Raw genomic sequence first — 21,372 nt, forward strand, 5'->3', positions numbered from 1 at the left:
AAGGTTAAAGTGAAGTTTTAGCATTACTTTCTTTTCCCGCAGGCAATTTTGCACTGCTCCTTGGAACGTGGGGGGGCCTGGACTAAACGAAGCACACCTTCCCAAACCTTCAGAAAGATGTGCTGTGGCAGAGCTGTCAGGGGCAGACTTTGGTCTTTCAAATTTCAGCAATGCCCTGTTCGAGGACAAAGTTCAGCCCAACACACACACACACACACACACACACACACACACTGCCTCTCACCTTCCATTCTGCTCAATTCACGACATCATAGTTGCGATCCTTTGCAGCATCCCAAAGGCTTGGCACCCAGTGTGGCAGAACCAGCCATGCTGCCCTAAATTCACCTCTGGAGCAGTTTCTAGGAGTATCACAGTGTTTAGAATTAGACTGGTGAGGGAAAAGGCTTGTACTCACTATAACAGGCTGATTCTTGCCCTCATCATCTGTGAGACCTTTGTTACAACAGTTTTGATGGGAGGATTCCCCAAACGACTCAGGTTACTGGCCATTTCATTCCCATAAAAAGTTCCAAGTCAATGTTGAGAAACTGGAAAGGCTGGGAGAGGGGGAATAGCCAGGGGGCAATCTAGTTATGTATCCATAGTGGTGTGCCCGCATATGTGCAAGAGAGAAAGAAAATTAAGTCTAAACACAATACATAGCTTTACACTATTGATATTGTTGTGTTGACACAGATATAGCAGCGTGCCTTACCAAGATGAACAAGACAGGAGTCTTGCTAAGTTGACTGTAAGTTGCAATGTGCCAACATAGAGTGATTGTTGGTTGTATTTCTAGAACATTGGGTTGGAGAGCTTGCCTATGGGCATGCCTTGAATCTTCCCGGTTCTGCCACATACAATTATTTTGTTTCTGGTTATGGTGGCTGTTTCCTGCGGAACATTTGTGCAGCTTCTATGATCATGCCAAAGGTTATTAAGAAAACCTAAAAACACTAAAAGGGAAATTCCGTTTATCAGAGATGCGTTAAAATCCAGTTTACTGCAGTCTTATCCTGCATAGAAAAAACTAGCAATGTTTGTTGCCTCAACGTCTACCACTAGGACTGGGAGTGTTCCGTTTGAAAATCCTGCAGTTGCTCCCAGTCAGTGTACACAATATTGAGCTAGATGGATCAATGGTATTGTATATGGGGCTTCAAACGTTCCTTCTTTTCTATATACTGTGAACACTCTTGGAAAGCACATATCATTTGCAGTACTGCCATGCACATATATTCACAAGCTGTACAAGACACACATTTGACTGAAAAATGTGCAAATTAAAAAACACCACAAAACCAGAACAAACACTTGTGGAATGAATGTAGAGGACAAAAACATTTTCAGAATGATTTTTTAAATTGTATTTTAGAGCAATGTCTTTAAAAAGTGCTTGGTGCCCCCTAGTGACTGAATCATATTATTTTTAGGGAAGTTAGAAAAGGAAAAGTCAATACTATAGCATTCAACTGCTGAGAATCAAACTTTTACATGTGATGTTCAGAAGAAAACCAAGGATGGTACTCAACAAGTTTGACTCAGAATAGACCCATTGAAATTAATGACTAAGTTAGGGCCATTAATTTCAATGGACCTACTCTGAGTAAAACTTGGTGGACTACCACGTGTCAAATTACCAAACCTCTCAATCCCTTATAAAGGCAGCAGTGCCTTTATAAAGTAACCAAAGATGTTTTAAGTAGTGATCATTTCCAGAAAAAATATGCAGCCAAAAAGCCAGGGAGAAAAAGTATGACCTTTGTGGAGAAAAGTTTTTGACCTCTACTTCTGTTCCACAAGTGTCTGTTCTGGTGAGTGAAACCACACATTGCCTTCCACAACCCACAACAAAGGTAGCAAAAGCCTGAGCTAACCCAGGTTCAGTCAACAATGAGTGGCACCTGGCTCAGAAAGGCCTGCGGAGAGGCCTAAATTTTAAAGCCACAACAGTGCTAAAACACAAAAAGGTAGATTCATTTTTGCTAATGGCAAAACTAAACTGACAATTGGCTCCATGCCCCAAACACAAAACAACTACAGTTCATCCAGGAAACACTAAACAAATTCCTTCTCCAAAGGGTAAACAATCCTAGGAGGTAACCTCAACCTCAACAGGAGAGGCATCCCTAAAAGACATCCATCCTACAACCCCCTGGGTAACCTTCCTCAGAGGGAAACCCCAAACCATTAGAGACACTGACCAACTACTGAAAATGCTAAAAACAGAGGCCTTTGTGACATCTGGGGAGAAAAGAATCTGGGAGACACCAGCCACATTCCAGTCTGGACGTGCCAGCACCATGTCCAGACTGGACAGCATTCTGCTCACACAGAAACAACAAACATTGGTAACATTAAAATCACAGATCATGCCCCAGTAGAAGCTACCCTCAAGAGAAAGCACAAACTACCCCAGCATGGTCCTTCAGCCCCATCCTAACCACAAACCAACTAGCTAGAGTCTCTTGAAAACTACTTTTAAGGACAATCAAAGTGGTCACCAGAAGAGCCTGCATAAAGGAGAGGGCATCTCTTAAAAAACAAACCTCCTCAAAAATTGGTGAATTAGAACAAGACATTACAACCCTCTCATCACACTACAAACAAGCAGGAGCAAAAAAAAAAAACTCAACTCCTTAAACTCATAGAACAAAAAAACAAAAATTGACTCTCTAGAAATCAATAAAGCAGTGATTAATATCTTATGCTCTAAACAATGCTTTTATGAATATGGAGGAAAGAACTCCAGACTATTAGCAAATAGATGCAGGGGGGAAATCACTCAAAACAATAATACACTGTCACTAAAAAAGACGGTAACCTAACATCCTCCACTAAAGAAATAACATTGCCCCTCAATACCTCTCACTAGCAGGGAAATGTAATAAATAAATAGAAAGAGAACCTACCCAGTTGACACTGACACAAAACCTCACACATACACTATATAAAAGAACATAAGCCTCACCACCCCACCCTCTCCCACTTTCTTCCCCAACCTTATATACAGTATCAACACTTAATGTATCACAACAAATGTAAGTGATTTGCAAGAAAGACTGTATAACCTGAAAAGAGAGACAAGGCATGTACTAAACCAAGAAAATCTTTAATAAAAACAAAAACAAACCAACAAACAAAAGGTTGCCTATAGACGAGTGCTACACATAAAATGTTTTTTTGGCATTTTTCAGTACAAAAAAAAGACAAATGTGGATTATTTAATAAATTTTATTCAGAATTACACAGCTCACCATCAACGTCTGTGTTTGCCATCAATGACTATTTAGATAAATTTCATTAACACAGTTAGAAATGGATCATATGCAGTCTTCAAATAAATCTATTAAAGGAAGTGCAAATGGCTAGTAAAAAACTATGAGGATACAAAGCACCGGAGGCTGGCAGTTTTACAGAAACGTTCTATAAACATTTTAGAAATGAACTGTCTCCCCATCTAGTCAAGTTGTTTAATGAAGTTCTTTTGGCGGAACTTCCACCATATTACTGGCATTAATCTAAAATAACAGTACTACTAAAAGCTAGAAGAAACCTTGATCTAGAGGGATTGTGGCATCCAATTAGCCCTGTTATACCAAGAAGCTAAGACGTATACAGCCATTTTAGCAAACAGATTAAATGTGTTTATTACAAATTTTATCTCCCCAGACCAGGTAGGCTTTCTGTATCACTGGCGTAGTGGATCCAGTAAGACACCTATTGAATGTCATTTATTATAGTAAAAAGAAAGATAAGCCACTTGCAATAATCTCATGGGATTTTTACAAGGTCTTTGACAGGCTGAGTTGGTCATTTTTTAAATCACTGATGTATAGACTTAACATGAGAGTGGTTTATTAACTACTTCTGAAGTATACAAACGTTCCTTTGCTACAGTCTGTGTAATGGTCTCAACTCAGAAACCTCTATAACGAGTAAAACAAGATTGTCCTTTGTCTCTGCTTTTATTTGCCTTGTCTATTGAACCATTGGCAACAGTCATTAGAAACAATGTGAATATAGAAAGTGAAAAAATTTAAAGTAAAATGCATACTAACCTTTTTGCAGATGGCATAGCTCTCATGTTATCAAAACCGGAATTGGCAATACCTGAAGTTATTAGAGAACTGAATAATTCTGAAACCAAATCTGAAATTATGTTTATTGTGGTCTTAACAGTCTCAAACTTTCATACAAAGCATTGAGGGTTTTGCAATCTGTCCTCAAAAGCTGAAATATCTGGGAATATTTATATCAAAATTCTTGCACTCTTTAAGCAAATATTGAGTCCTTGTTATCTCAAGTTAGAGAGGAACTGAAATCCTGGGGAAGTCTAAACCTTTCTTGCTTGAGCCACATTGTGGCTATGAATATGTTGATCCTTCTGAAGTTTCTCTGCCTATTTCAGGTCCTGCCAATAACTATAATGCCTAAGATTTTAAATTTTGGCAAAAATAAATTTACAATCTGGTCTGGGAGTGCCCCACTTGCTTATATACTATAAGGCATTCCAAGTCTTGGGTGTCTTTGATTCAAGATCCAGGAGGAAAACAGTGGCTATAGAATTGGAAGATCCTAAGTTTGGGGCATGTTTATCAGTTTTGGGTTTTGGTATTTAAAGAATTGATTTTAATATACAAAATGGAGCTACAACCTTCCCCTCAACTTGCCTACTTGGAATAAAGACCATGTCTACGCCACCAGTTGCTCATAAATAACTCTTAATGTTCTTCCTCTCAGCGGAAATAGGTGTACTACCTTGAGCTTGAACTTTAAAGCATGGTACTCAGAGCATGGACAATAGCCCTGGCTGAAAAGCTGGTGTGCCAGATTCATGCAACCAAAGGGAATTCTAGCCCCTTCCCCCCCCCCCCCCCCGTGTGTGACAACCATTTTTTGAGTATATGCATCAAGATTATATTTATACCCACACACACACCCAGATTGCATGGTAATATGTGGAAAGATTTTTTTGGAGTGTACTGTAAGAATCTGAGTTGATATTTTTAAGCAACATGGTTTGTGTGTTGTGAATATGTTGTTTTATGTGTGATGCGAAAAATGAAAATTAATTTAAGGGGGGGGGGACTGACCTGATCACACTGTGCTACACTCAGAACTGACCTCAGTTCTCCAGAGGCAGCCTGACCAGCACAGAATAGAGCAGAACTATTACCACACATGACTTGCATACTAAGCTTTTGTTAAAGCAATCTAATATTGCATTAGGCTACAGACACAAGAGGCAACAATGTCATGGTACTGAGGGAATCTGCTCATTCCTAATTATACCAATAGCACAACTACTACCCAGTGTCTAATACCCTTTATGGGCAAGGTGCTTCAGGACTGTGGCAATGCAGCTGTAGACACTCTAGGAAGAAAACTATTGACTGCCTCCACTCCAATAAGGGTTCAGGATGTTTTTTAACACAAAATCAGCCTTGGTTGCTCTTATGAATAATATTCCCCAGAGGAGAGATGGGGAGTGCAACTTTGTTGCTCTTGCTTATCTCTCTGCAGCTTTGATACCACTGACTATGGTACCTTCTGAGAGTTGGATGTTGAAGGAACTTCTCTATGGTGGTTCCACTCCTATTTGTAGGGCCAGTCTCAGATAACAGTACTGAGGGACTATGTATCAGTACCCTTGTGATTTAGTTGTGGGGTACTGCACAACACTATTTTATTCCCTATGTTATTAAACAACTATATGAAGCCAACAGAAGCAGTCATCAGGAGACTTGGGGCAGTGTCATCAATGTGCTGATGACACCCAGCTCTTTGTTAGTTCTCAGTCAAGAGGGCATGCACAAGATGAAGCAGTGCCTGGACTCAGGGTGGGTAGGATGTGGACCAAAAAAGTGAAGCTGAATTTTGCTAAGACAAGGATGCTCTGGATGACCAATTCCCATGCCTGAGAATTTGGGACTTGCCTGTTCTGGATTGGATTGCACTCTAAAGGAACATGCAGAGTTTAGGAGTATTTATGGAAGAATCTTTGTCCAATGAGGCCCGTGCGGCCTCCATGGCAGAGAGCCTACCATCAGCTTTGTGTGGAATGTCAACTGCACCCTTTCCTAGACAAGGATTGTTTGGGCACTGAGACTCATGAAGTGGTAACCCCATGTTTAGAGTGTTCAAATGTACAATGGCTTTTGAAGAAGCACAGGTATTCCCATGGTTTCCAGGACTAGGCTTTGAAACAAGTGTTCAGTAGATAATTTAACAGAAAGCTCATATCTAAAATCAGATTAAGCTGGTATTGGCCCAAGAACAATTTCCCCCTAAAACAGCACTTCCAATAAAAGACCTCTTTATTTCTTACCATAAAACTTCCTTAGTCAGTATTTTCAACATACTTGCAGCTCATTATTCTGACTTTTTTATCCCAAATTTTGTTAAAGAACTGGAAAAAGTTTTTATAAATTTTCTCAAGTGAATAATGATACAATCCAAAAACCAGTAAGTAACCAATCTCTGAATAAAATAAATTAAACCTATCAATTTAAGATAGGCTACTTTACAAGTGGCTGGTGTCTAGAAAATGGCCAAGTAGTAAGTATGCCATAGCTAGGAAGCCTCCAGACTGTGGCTACTTAAGAGATTCTTGACAGCATTGAGGAAAACCCCTGTGTGCATGTTCTTTTATGTAAACACTAGCTGGGGCTAGAATAGTATTGGGCTAGAAATTATTGGGGTTTTTTTAGCTTTTAACCTAGATTTAGTAAGCATAGAAGAAAAGTTATTTAACTCATCCAAAAAAGAATAAAAAACACCACCCTGTCCTTACTATCTGTATGTCATTACTTTGTCCCAGTGCAATTTTTTTCTCTATAGTGTAACACTTCTTTAAAAATAACAAAACAAATGATGCAAAATGGCTCTTAATAGCTTTATCTCAAAGACAGTAACGTTTTTGCCAGATATCTGAAATATTTCTAATATTATGTGGAGGAAAAAACACCCCATATTAAAGTATTATAATATAACATGCTTTTTTGTTAGTTTAAATAAAAAGCATTTTAAAATAAATTCAAAGGAAAGTAATACTGCTATACAGTTAAACTGGATACAAGGGTTCCCTTTTATTAACACTGAGACCACTGATGCAGCTTCTCCCCTCGCAGAAAGCAATGATGTGAACAAATTAGAGATTTCAAAGGTTCTCTTGACAAGATTCCTCAACAGCATTTTGGAACAGAGTTTCCTCATCCAGCTGAGGATTCTAAATACAAACAACAACAAAAATGGTTTAGAATTTTCCCCCAGACCAAGTTATTACACTCTACAGTTCAGCATGTACTCTGCATTAATTACTACAACAAAGAGCACACAATGGGAAAATGTATATGAATAGTCTGCTAAATGATATAAGTGATCCTTTAGAAAAGAAGGCTGTCATTCCAGCAATTAACATGCTAGTAACAGCAAAATAAATTACTAAAAACTGGAACCTCCCCCAAAACATTTCCAGAAATGAATGGTTGCAAAATGTTGATTATGAGTGATGTTATGGCAATGATTCACATCTAACCAGGACATTTAAAGGAAAAGCAAGCAATGTTGTTTTGGAACAGTATTTTTACTTGAGATAATGTTAAGGAGCAATTATTAGTTATGTTATTTGGTATTAATTCAGTGGAAATTTAGGGGGCATAAAACAGAATTGGTTTTGATGTTTTACTCAGAAATAACTCCGGTGAAATAAATGAATCCTCCTACTTACTGAGAAAAAAATGGATTTCCCTCCCCCCCCCCCTTCCTATTTTCCAGGACATTTCACCCATTTCCAGCCAGACACTGCTTGCAGCTGCAGTATTCTGGATATGTCCAGGAAATTCTGGACATATGGCAACCCTAGATTATGGAACATTGCAGTTAAAGCAAGATGGGAACGGCTTTTCTGGATTTGAGCATGTTTCTTTTTGTTTACATGATCTGTGATATATATTTATATCTTGCTCTTCCAGTGAGGAGCTCAAGGTTGTGTATATTATCCTCCCTTTCATCTTTGTAATGGCCCTGTAAGATATAGGTTAAGGTAATATATGCACTTAAGCCTAAATTCTTCCAACAGACTGCTGGGGGGATTGCAGAGGACCCAATCTAAGTAAAGTGTAACAGGTCCAGGAAATCCTGTTGGCATCCCAGCACCACAGACTGTTCCCCAGCCAGGCAGCAGAAGTAAACAGTTGACATTTGACAGGGGGAGAAACTAGACCTGCTGAGACACCATCTGCCTTTCACTATCACCACAGCCATGCTGTCAGGCTACAGAGGAGAGGAGAGAAGCAGGGCTATCTATTCTCATCGGGTTTGTTGAGACTGGCTGGTTCTCTCTCAACAGCAGTCATTCCATGAAGCTGCCTGAACAACTTCCAATTTAGCTGGTTGTTATATGAACTGTAACTTTTGAGAAGAGTGACCAAGTCTGCTTTTCCTGTCCTTTCCCATCTTTTTCCTTGTGTGTCCTATCTTTTAAATTGTAAGCTTCAGGGTAGAGACTAGTATATGCATGGTTTATTGAGGTATAAACTGACTTTGGAACCTTTATGCCTAAAGCAGGGTAGAAGTGTTTTAAATGCACAAAATCCCCTAAGTGCTTTTCTAGCCTTTTCTCCAAATTTACCCAGGAAAGAGATTTCACAATTTACCAGGGCAGCTGTAGAACTTGGTAAAGCAAGGCTTCTAGGTAATTTAAATCTGGCAATCTAATATAGAAGGTGCTTTTACCCAAATTAATCCAAGATGAATAAGGCTCTAATTTAGTCTTCCAGCATAGAGATTAAAAAATGTCAACATTTTAAATAGGGAGCAAGAACAAAAGAAAAGCTCTTACCATAAAATCTCCATACTCAAACTGATGCCTTAGATTTAAATGGCCAACAAAATCTCTAGTAACCCGGTTAGGATCTCCCCATGGAAAAGAGACACAAATAGGACAGATCTTTAAAAGAGAGAGAGAGAATCAAGAGGCAGACAATTGCTCACATAAATTACATAACTAGATATTAGATCAACATTAGTTTCTATGAAAATCATACTACGTCATACTACGTAGAAATGCCTTAAAATAGACACATTCTTAAAACAAAAGGATACTCCTGGAAGAATGTGAATAGAAGAGATTAAACTTAAAAGTTAACTACACATACTTTAAATTCTTTAAAGGAAATGACACTGAACATTTATGTTTCTAAAGAAGATACTCCTTGTCTATTTCTGCCCTTAATCTTAAGCAATCTTTTTACAAAACAAATCTTGGAAAATGGGACTTAAGACAAAAAGTTTTTAAAAGAGTGTATGTCTCTAATATCTTCCATGTAAACAATACTGCGCACTACTTGTAAAACAGGGCACCATCCTGCCCCAGCTGGGCACTCCTTAAGTGCTTAGTACTTCCACTGAACTCAAATGGACCTACCGTATTTTTCGCACCATAGGACGCACTTTTTCCCTCCTAAAAAGCAAGGGAAAATGTGTGTGCGTCCTATGGAGCGAATGCAGGGGGAGGCAGGCAGGAAAAGCCCCCAAGAGCCGCACACAAGCTCCGTGCATTCTTGCGGGCTTTTCCACAGGAGGGAGAAGGGACTGACTGGCCGCATCAGTCCCTTCTCCCACCTCCCAGGAAAGCCAGAAGAAGCCGTGCAGCCCTTTTAAAGTGCGCGCGGCTTCTGCCGGTTTTGCGGGAGGTGGGGGAATTCCCCCACCTCCCAGAAAAGCCAGGAGAAGCCGCGATCTCTTTAAAGGAGTTGGCGGCTTCTGCGGGCTTTTGCGAGAGGTGAGGGAATCCCCCCACCTCCCAGGAAAGCCAGGAAAGCCCTGCGCAGCGTCTCCCGGGAGGGGGAGGCTGCGTGGGGCTAAAGGGGAAGCCAAAACAGCGAGCGGGATCCATCCCGCCCCCTGCCTTGGCTTGCTCCATAGCTGTGCGCAACCCCTCCGGCAAGGAGAGGCTGCACGGGGCTATGGATTCTTTAGCCCCACGCAGCCTCTCCCGGGAGGCTAAAGCAGCCCCCCGCGACCCTCTCCCGGCTGGAGAGGTGACGCGCGCCTATGGCAGGAGCCTCCATAGGCGCGCATCACCTCTCCAGCTGGGAGAGCGCGCGCGGGGCTAAAGCAGCCCCCCGCAACCCTCTCCCAGCTGGAGAGGTGACGCGCGCCTATGGCAGGAGCCTCCATAGGCGCGCGTCACCTCTCCAGCTGGGAGAGCGCGCGCGGGGCTAAAGAAGAAGAAGAAGAAGAGTTTGGATTTGATATCCCGCCTTTCACTCCCTTTAAGGAGTCTCAAAGCGGCTAACATTCTCCTTTCCCTTCCTCCCCCACAACAAACACTCTGTGAGGTGAGTGAGGCTGTGAGACTTCAAGGAAGCGTGACTGGCCCAAGGTCACCCAGCAGCTGCAAGTGGAGGAGCGGAGACGCGAACCCGGTTCCCCAGATTAGCAGACTACCGCTCTTAACCACTACACCACACTGGGAGAGTGCGCGCAGGGCTAAAGCAGCCCCCCGTGACCCTCTCCCGGCTGGAGAGGTGACGCGCGCCTATGGCAGCAGCCTCTCTGCTGCGCCTTTCCGCTGCTCCCTGACCTGCTCTTTGGGGCTGGTGGTGGGCTTCCCCCCGCCAGCCCCAAAGAGCAGGTCGAAAGGAACCTGAAGCCTGGAGAGCGAGAAGGGTCGGTGCGCACCGACCCCTCTCACTCTCCAGGCTTCCAAGGTAGCAGCCTGAACGCACCTTAAACGCACCTTGTTTTAGAGCGGGAAAACAAGAGGGGGGAAATTCTCACACTCTCTGCGCAGCGCCTCCTGCCGCTTCACTGAAGGGGCGCTGGGCAGAGAGCGGAAGAATTTTTTTCCTTGTTCTCCCCCCTCTAAAACAAGGTGCGTCCTATTGTCCGGTGCGTCCTATGGTGCGAAAAATGCGGTAAATGTGTCTAATAGCAATGTATTGTGCGACAGATTGAGAAAAAATAGAATGACGGGCAGTCCTTTAAGAAAACATAAAGGTAAAGGTAAAGGGACCCCTGACCATTAGGTCCAGTCATGACCAACTCTGGGGTTGCAGCGCTCATCTTGCTTTATTGGCTGAGGGAGCCGGCGTACAGCTTCCAGGTCATGTGGCCAGCATGACTAAGCCGCGAACCAGAGCAGCACATGGAAACGCCGGTTACCTTCCCGCCAGAGCGGTACCTATTTATCTACTTGCACTTTGACATGCTTTTGAACTGCTAGGTTGGCAGGAGCAGGGACCGAGCAACGGGAGCTCACCCCGTTAAGGGGATTCGAACCATCGACCTTCTGATCGGCAATTCCTAGGCTCTGTGGTTTAACCCACAGTGCTACCCGTGTCCCTTAAGAAAACTTATTGAATACTAAATAAAACAATAATAATCCCAAACTGAAAATGGAAAACATGTCTTGTAATTACAGATCTAAGTACTTAAAAAAAAAAAGGTCGGAAAAGGGAAAATGTCATTCAGTATAAAACTGAGGAAAATGCTGTAACTGCTAGATCCATCCCTGAAGGGAGAAGAGGGTGGCTCATTCTTTCTGAAAATATTGCTATTGTCATAGAATTAAGATAATTTTTTTTAAAAAAGAGCGCTTAATTCACACATACTAGGATAAAATCTTCACAAACTTTCTTTTTTATATACACATACTCACTACTGGAACTAGTTGATAAAGGTGCCTATCATTACAGTGATCCAATAAGTTCTGCCTTGTAAAGTTACTTTCTTGACACAGAGGGCATTTGAATGTAGGCTGTCCACTGAAAACAAATATGAGAAAGAGGCACAGATGGATGAAAATCCCTGCAACAGCATGTTACATGTTCAAGGAACTCTGTCACCCACAATCATTTCCCCATTAATTTCAGCAAAAGGAGGAAATGCATAAAATGAGACCAAAACACACTGAAGCTTGCTGTAGTGAATTCATATAGCACTAAGTCAAAATTTAACATATTTGAATGCAGCTTGCTGATTTATTTAAGGTATTTACAGTGGTACCTCGGGTTACATACACTTCAGGTTACAGACGCTTCAGGTTACAGACTCCGCTAACCCAGAAATAGTACCTCGGGTTTAGAACTTTGCTTCAGGATGAGAACGGAAATTGTGCTCCAGCGGCGCGGTGGCAGCTGGAGGCCCCATTAGCTAAAGTGGTGCTTCAGGTTAAGAACAGTTTCAGCTTAAGAACGGACCTCTGGAACGAATTAAGTACTTAACCTGAGGTACCACTGTATATAGTCTGTTCCTAATATTCCAGGGCAGTTTACAATGAGATTTAAAACAAAAGAATAACAGAATATCTACTAAGCCAATGGAAGAGAGGTCATGCTATGTATTTTTCAGTTTAAGGCTTTTGGGGGGTGTTTTCTTAAGATTACCTAGTCTTTCAACAGGATCTCTTTCATCTATCACCAGCAGCTTTTGCAGTAAATCACAGGAATACTTTGCACTGCTTCAAATATAAAAAGTTGTTTTCTTTGGAATATATTTTTCTAAGAAACAAATCAAATTCCATTTTCCTGATTTTACCTGACCTAAATATATTATAAGGTATCACATACCTATTTATACTTCCCCTTGACACAAATCTGTTTTAATACTTTAAACCCAAAATTCAAATTTTGATAAAATCCAAAATTCTGCCTTGTTTTGAAGTTTAACTGTAGCGTGATGTGCTTTGTGTTACTTTCACATTAGTGGTTTCCAATGGCTGAAAACCACTTTTATACAAAATATTCAGGTTACTGATACAGGAGTTCAGGTTACTGATACATAATTCTCCATGCCTGACACATACGTGAAAAGACCTGAGGGTAGATAAAGAAAGCCAATTGGGCCCCAGTCCAAACCCCACGAGGCAGTCAATGCATGCATAAAGTTCTAATGAGAAATAGCTTTTTTATTTACTTTGTCACCTGGTAATCTAATACCTGACACTGAAATCAGTAAGGAAGCATCTCTTATTCAAAGCTTGGGATCCACACATTAAAGTCCCTGCATGAGGATACATCAGAGCCACTGGACTATGATATTTGTTTTGAAATTTGTCTTCTACTGAAGATTCCCTTCATTTGTTGGCACTCCTTCCCACCAATACCTAAAACCACAGTTATTTATTTATTTCAAAGGTAGTCCTACCTTGTAGCTTCTTCAGGAACATGTAGATTAGAATTTTCTCCAACTTCCGAAGTAGAAGAGTCACTTCTAAAACTTCATACAAAGCGTGAGAATTTATTTTCAAATTAAATACAGAAGAGGTTGCAATTCAAAGCAGTATGATGAATAAATTAATCCCATTGATAACTAGTGGGACTTGCTTTCAAAAAATGCATGTTTAGAATTGGACTATAGATGTTCTTATCTAAATAAACATTATTATTTTTTAAGTTACTTCAGAAACATTGCATAAGGTGTTGGGTGGCCAGCATGGATGAAGCTGAGCTTAGCTCCCATTCAAAAGTGCTGCTGCATGTCCATGGAAGTGCATCTGAGTGGAGGACAGTGAGTGGCACTGGGACCACCAAAGCAGCAGAGAAGGATGTAGCTGCCACCTAAAGCAGGACTGAGCCCTTTGTTTGAGGAGGGGCACTATCACCATTATCCCAAGGGCCGCTGAAGCCTGGTGCCCATACTGCAAACAAAACAAAGGTTTGCAACACACAAAGTAATTTTTGTTGATTTAAATAGTGATTTTTGGCATTTCATAATCAGAACTAAGTTCCAAAGCCTAAAAGATAATTATAACATTGTGTCGGAAGTTCTCATTTGGATATAACATAATAAAGTGTACTTTACTGTCACACTTCAACCACCCTGTGAATAAATTCTAAGCTACATTGTTTAACAACTTCCCCCATGCCAAATCTAAAGAACGCAATATACAATAGTTTGGGACATTTTTTTAAAAAGCAAGCATTAAAATGTATAAAGCTGCTCGCAAATAGGTATTTACCTGTTTCCTGTTGAATCCTGAGATATGTCTAAGCTTGGAATTACAGAAGAAACACCATACTCATCTTGATACTTTTTACACGATTTATAGTGCTGTCTCATACGCGAGAATCTTATCTGTAAATAAAGTTGTGTCTCATTTAGAGTTGAATCTCATTTATGGGAAATCCTATAGTTGCCTAAAAAAATTACTCCTGTGACTAGTTGAGGAAAATCATGTCAACTAGTTTACAAAACTTTCTTCTAAATTCCCTTGATTTGCAATACTGAAAGCTCATTCAACTAAGCATTAACACATATTTTCTTACGTGCCTTATAAATATTTTTGTTTTACTGAGCTCAACACAGGAGTTAAACAACCAGATCAGGTGACAGATCATAAAACTCTACAGTATTCTATGGTTTGAGCTTCCCAAGACCTTAAGATAGATAAAAAGTTAATGCACATATGGTTAGCTGCTTCTTTTGGGGATTGCTTTAGCTTCAATCAGGTAATTCAAAGTGTATACTGGTTAAGATAGTCTTACAGTCACTGCTCAAGCCATTCTTGTACCTCCACATCTTCTTCAGTATTATTAACAGTTTTAATTTACTAGAGTGCTCCCAAATCACAACAAAAAAAAGTGAAGGAATACATTCTATCAGTGCCTAGTTGCAACACTTGTTTGTTATTCAAAGTCAGTCTGCTTTTTCTCAGAATCTTCATAATGTAAAATGTGGTAGCAGATGATGGTGCACTACCCACCTGTCTGCAATAAATATTATTTCAATGTAATCCTATGCATGTTTTCAAAAGGGTTTACTTCTAGATAAGCATACAGAGTTTCAGCCTCTACCCACTTTTAACACTATTTTACATCTACTATACCTGTTTGTCGCAGCATCTACAGCTCCCCACCAATTTCTTCATGTTGTTTTCAACATCTAAGGCTCTGTTAGGACGTGCTTTTTCTTTTCGGGTGACAATGCCTCTGCATAGTGGGCAATGTGTTCCACCTTCTTTCATAGCCATTAAGAAACATTTCCTGCAAAACCTGAACCCAAATATAAAGTTGAGTACAAAAATAATGTTCTGCTCTACCAATTAATAGTTATTCTAATCCCATTATTATTACTACAGCATACCACTTTCACCAGTCTTTCATAACTCATATACTCATGATTTAAAGTTGGGGAGAGCAGTGAAGCAGTGAAATTTGCAGATTACGGTATATATTGGGGATGGTCAAAATCCAAGCAGACTTCCCAAACATATCAAAACTGTGCGAATGGGAGGTGGGGGTGACAAAGGAGATTCAAAGTGAAGCACACTGAGACAAAAAAAAACCTAACTTCAGGGGATCAAAACTGCCAGTTACTCACAAAGAAAGATATTGAGGGGTTATGACAGAGTACAAAATGAAAAATGAACCCAGTACACACCAGCTGTGAAAAGGGCAAACTGTACACCAAGGATAATTACAAAATACATTCAAAATTAAACCGCCTTTCAAAAAAAAACACCTTTATATAGATCTGCACTTGAGCCAGATCTGAAATAGTAAGATGCAGATAACTACCAGAGTGATTAGAGCACTTTTCTGATGAGAAAAGTCATCACATTTGGGGCTTTTAATAGTGAAGAAAAAGGCAAATGAGGGAGGATGGGTAGGAATCATTGTGTAGGTTTATAAAATTATGCTTATTTTGAAAAAGTGAAAGGAAGTTTTCTCCATCTCTCATAATATTAGAACTCAAGGTCATCCAATGAAACTGAATGACAGAAGATTCAATACATTCTTTAAAAAAAAACACTTTATCACATAGCATGTAATGAATTTATGGAATTTGCTTTTATGAGATATTGTGCAGTAAGCCTATTCTTATCTACATCCAAAAACTGGAATTATTTCCATTCTGAGTAGCTTTAAGATTATCTGGGTTACAACACTGAAGATGCTTAGTAAAGCTTAGCAAATGTTCGAATTTGTGCTGTGCATGGGAACAAATGGAACTCAAAAGGATGCAGTACATGTATTTAACAAGCAAGCACAAACTTCATGGAGGGCTTCTGTGGTGATTTTTCAAGAAAAAGTATCTTATGCAGCATATACAAGAGTAGAAGCACTTACAAAAATTTATGAATTGGCACTTGTTTAGCATACGTAAAAGTAGTTTCATCCTCCTCAAAAGTGGGGTTAACAAGAGAACATCCTCCTTAAAAAATACAAATGTTTACTGAGATCAGTTAGATAGGAAGAGTATGAGGGAAGGGAGAAAATATATAATTAACAAGGGAGGGGCAAATAAAAATGGGCCAGAGACATAGATACATACACATGCTGACAAGCAGAAATCCTCACAGGTGTTTTAAACACATCTTGGCAAACAGGACAGTAATAATCATCTTCATTGAAACAAATAGTGGCAGGTTCCTCATTCATGGCAGCAAACTGTTGTACTTCTGAAAGAGCAATGGAACAATATATAGAGAACAATTATCACCCTAAGTACTGGGAACAAGAGCACAAGACGGTGTTTATCCTGTCTTTTGTCTTCACTTAATTATTCACTTCCTTGAGTACAGTATTTGAGAAGGCCATGAAAGCTTGCCCCTTAAGAGTACAAAAGAATGAGTGCTGTGACCCCTTGACATATATGACTTGGCAAGTGTGACTAAAACTTTGGGGAGACACACGTCTCAGCTTGGTTTCACTATGTGCGAAACTATAGCTGTCTACACTATGGATGAGGATGATTCAAAGGCCTGAAGTGAAGAATGGACTTCTGGTGGTGGAAAAGGTACATTTAATTTTTGCAGTACTGCATGGGAGCTACCTACCAGTACCTAGTGTTGTTTTGCCCCTGCTGCTATTGGTGCAGTAAAATGCCCTAAAAATGGGATGGAGAACTTGTGGCCCTCCTGGTGTTGTTGGCCTCAAACTCGCACCCGTTCCAGCCATAATGGCAGGTGGTCAAGGTTTGTCTGAGGTTTGATTGTAGGAGCATTTCCTTCTGTATCCTCCATTCTGTTCAGGTTATTTTCCATCAAAGGCCTTTTTTCACATGGCCCCATAGCTCTGCTACACCCTCCTGCAAGATGGCCCCTCTTGCTATGAATTAAAAAAAAATACATATCTATTGGTGGCCTAATTCACCTGCCCTTTGGCATTTTAGGTTGCGACCCAACACAAGTCTTACTTGCCCCATGTAACGCAGGAGGGCTTACTTTGGAGTAAAAAGGAATTTATTCACGGCGAGCCTCACGCAAAATATAAATTGTAGGCCATTATTTTGTGGTTTTCTTAATGCACTGAAAGCAACGTACCGGTGCTGGTTTTTGTTACCACTTCGGAAACTTTAACGAAGTCGGCACGCAAATAATAACGTGTTTTCATATTTATATTACGTACAATTAAAGGAAATCCCACCGTCGCGAGAGGGAGGCAAGGCCTTAAGGGCCCCGAGGAGGAAGAGGAGCAGAGCGAGGCGACTCTTCAAGCCTCAGCCCGCGCCGGCTTCTCGGCGTTTACGTCCCCGACAAGCCGAATCCCGGCCCCCACCTCGCAAAAATAAAACCACGCCCGCCCTTCGCCTCGAGGTGCGGCCTAGAGCCCCGCCACTACCTTTCGGGAGAACGGGAAGGTCGGTCGCAAGCTTCGGGGCCGGGCCGGGATCTTCAGGGCTCCCGGAGGCCAAGCCGGTCAAACCGCCGCCGCTCTCCATGTAGGTCTTAGGCCGCCGCCGCGGCGGCCTCTTCCCAACAGGCAGGCCGGGGTTGCCATGGCAATAGTCCCCCCCTCCCCTCCGGCGTGAATTGTTATTGAACAAGAGTCGTCGTCGCCGCCTCCTCCTCCTCCTCTTCCCTCCGCCTGCCTGGCTGCCTGGAGGCGACGCGGAAGCCGCTTTTTCAGGCCTCCTCGAGAAAGGCTTAAAGTGGCACGTTTGTGAGGGGCTCGCCAAGACCTAGTATTTCACCGTTGCCCTCCTGTCGCGTGAAGGTGAAAGAACTGGGCTCTCAAAAGAGCTCCCGCCAAAGCAAGAGTTTTAAGACGGGTTGTGGGGAATGGATATATGCACAGCACAACCCCCTTCAGTTCCGAAGCTCCCTTGTGGAATGGCATATACGCACCCTGCTCGCTTAACTGGCCATAATAAAACCCCACGGAACACAGATTTTGCTGCCTAGTTTAAAAAAAACAGAGAGAGAACGAACTACACTGTGAAGTCTCTAGTCCTCTCGGTTTGGGGAGAGGAAAAATATCAGGGGGAAACAGGATTCCTGACTGTTCTGAACGCAGACGGAAACGTTTAATTCATTAAATGCCTGCACATCTTTTGCCCTTCTTTCTGCAAACACTTCTCTTAGGTGTGGCTTGCGGGTAGCGATTGAATTAGCTTTCTGTGTAGGGTAGGCAAGGAGCTGGGCCATTGTGTCTCAAGCATAATTATGTTTGTATGCTTTTTTTCCCCTTCGGTGTAAATCGCATTGAGCCGTTTTAACAGACACTGGACAAAGGAGATATAGAGTTTCAAAGGACACCCGATATCGGGTTATTATCAGCCCTGAGACCACAGTAGGCCCGCCTTATAACGTAGGTGCCATGTTGAGGCCTTGTCCGGAAGGGCGGAAAAAAAACCTTGAGAGGCCCCATTTAGGTGGACTATGCTCCTTCTCTCCTTTTCTAACATGTTGCTTTCTCCCATTGTTACCTCAGAAATTTGTGCTTCGGCGGCCAGTCTCTGCATGGGTGTCAAAATAGGGTTCTTGCTTAGGAGAGCGGAAGAGACACGGTCTTCTGAGAAGTTAGCCGCACGGTTCCCCAGCAGCTGCAGCAGCTCTCACCGCCCTTCTGCTTCCTGAATTGCGACTGCCCTCTAATGGCTGCTTGCATGATACATGTCAGCTTGCTAAGAGCGTTAGCCGGCATTGTGGGGGAGATGGACCCATCAGGGAATGGAGAGATTGCTGATCAAAGCATGTCAGCTGAAACAAGTCTTAGGGTGTTATCCCGTCAGTGCACAGGAAAGAGAGGCATGCCCAAGACAATAAGTCCTGGGGCCAGGATTACACATTGCTCCCTTCACTCACGTACAGCCACTCTTAGATCGGGTGTGAAAGGATCTTGAAGCGCCAGCCAGGAACGAAAGACTGTAAATAGGGCAAAGTGTGTGACAAAATGGAAGGATGTTAAAGACTTGTTAAATTCGAAAAAGGCAGGATTAAGGCTTCATTCTTATACACACACACATAGTGGATGTCCCACAGTTGGATATATGCCCCTCATTTTAAAACAGACATATAAAAAGTATATCATGACTAGTTTAAGAGTACATGTTGGATTCTCATAGTTGATATTGATAATATGGGGCTACTGAATTTTTAAAAGTTAATCTTTTGCAATAAGTGCTGTGTTGAAACACAGGCAGCAAATTTTTATGAAGAAAAATTATTTGAAGTAAAACATTCTAAATCACTCATTTAGTGACAATAAAGGATCCCACCATTTTAATATATTTTAATATGATTTTCATCAAAATCTTCACACATAATTTACACATACTGCTTATTCTGAAATTATCCATTATCTCTAAGATAAATATTTATTTGTATATCTCTGCCTTTCAAGTTACCTTCCGCTGCTGAAACTTCTTTAATTCAATGCAGGAAGAAATAGAAATACGTTTTATACTCGACCTGGACATACTTGTCCTGAACAAATTCCCACTGATTTAAATAGAATATACTTCTATACTTCCATAGGCCCTCAGCTTAATGCCTTGATCTTGAGCTACAGAATTGGCGAGTGGCCCACATGATTGAGCAGTTGGGTTCTGCTTCCCTGTGTTACGGAAGGGGGGGCATGTCTTCTTCACCTTCTTCTTTGCTACAATATATCCATTTATTCCCAATTGTCAATGTCAAAAGGGACTAAAATCTATAAAATCCATAGAAAATCAACGTGCCAATTTGCTCAATTTCTCTAGGACTCCATGACACCTCTCCTGTCCTCCATAATCCCCAAGTAAAGTGTCAAGACCCTAATCCTGTCAATCACTCTGCCAAGGCTTTCCTCCGGGCAATGCCAGGTGGCAGACCATGCATACATGGACCATTGTCTTCCCATCACCGGCACTCAGGAAGCGCTTATCTGCGCATATCTCCAGCTCTGCATATTCCCCCTCCCTCCTCCATATGTTAATTCGGTGTAACCCAACCTCTCCTTAATATATTCATGATGTAATCTGTGTAACCCAACCTTTCCTTAATGTATTCATGACGTAACTGGGATGGATTTTGCACTGTATTCTGGGACTTGGAGGGAGTTTCAAAAGTTCATGTCACCCCTTTCTCGGGGTTCAATCTCGTCTTGAACCTGTTGCGCAATAAACTTGGATCTTCTGCAGTTTGCTCCAGTCCGGCTGAGCTCATTTTCTTCCGCAGGGACCCGCGGACTTACTTAGTCCGACGAGCTGGGTGGCAGAATAGCCCTGCACCCAGATTTAGCCGTAACACCTGGGACCCAGTATAATGGTCACTGGTGTTGCTGGGTCAGCAACACTTTCTCCCAAAGCTCATACATTGCACTACTGTTCATATAGTACGACTTTTACTTCAGTATTACATTCAGTATTAAATTTGCAGTAGTTTTACTCAATGCAGCCCATGAATCAGAGTGATTTGACCCTATAAATTGTAAGTTACATAGTGAATACCATTGGTTGACAAGGCTTCCAAATAATTCTCATTTATTGTGAGGGATGATAACTGTTAAGTTACTTATGTGGGCCACCCCTGCATCACCAAACTACTGCTTTTTCACAATAATCTTTTGACACAGTAGCCAGGATCTGAATAATGGTCATCAGCCCTTAAAAATGGCTGTCTATGTATCTACACTAACAAATGAAGCTAAAAGACCTACATTCATGGCTGCTACTTTGTTCCCCTTTTCCACAAATCCAAACCTGATGAGACTCTGCATTTCATCTGATGTTTGGATTGGCTTGCTTTGGGCCGCAATGTTGGTTAAAATAAGGTAACTTTCATATATGATTGAAGGCTAGGAAAATGTCTAGCTTTTCATAACATTCTACGGCGTGTGTAATACATTTTGGTATTCTGAATGACCTGAAAGTACCTTGACCACCTGGGGTGTTGTCATCTTGTCACCAATTAAGACTTTTCTGTTAATCAGAGTGTGATGGACTGCAGTTTATGTCAAATATTTGTCTTCTATGGACCCTAGAAGTGTCTCCACTATTTGCTTTGAATCTGCAACTCTGTTCAGTTTTGTTAAGAGTCTCTTTAAAAAATGTTACCCTAGCTGCGAGGGAACTGCTTTTCTGTGAGCACATGCAGTGCACTTGGGAAAATGTTTATTAACTCAATTGTATGCGTCTTTCCCATAGAATCAGCAT

General features: G+C 41.4%; 1 protein-coding gene across 1 annotated transcript; it reads right to left on the bottom strand.

The window, feature by feature from the left end:
• Positions 1-3,099: 3,099 nt before the first annotated feature.
• On the bottom strand, positions 3,100-17,750 carry RNF138 (ring finger protein 138). The gene is given in 9 exon segments (XM_028737081.2): positions 3,100-7,234; positions 8,849-8,956; positions 11,672-11,777; positions 13,159-13,230; positions 13,973-14,088; positions 14,840-15,005; positions 16,288-16,414; positions 17,577-17,676; positions 17,679-17,750. Coding segments are annotated over 9 exon segments (921 nt in total). The 5' UTR covers positions 17,736-17,750; the 3' UTR covers positions 3,100-7,165.
• Positions 17,751-21,372: the final 3,622 nt, after the last annotated feature.

This window comes from Podarcis muralis, chromosome 8 (assembly GCF_964188315.1).
Source record: "Podarcis muralis chromosome 8, rPodMur119.hap1.1, whole genome shotgun sequence".
NCBI lineage: Eukaryota > Metazoa > Chordata > Lepidosauria > Squamata > Lacertidae > Podarcis > Podarcis muralis.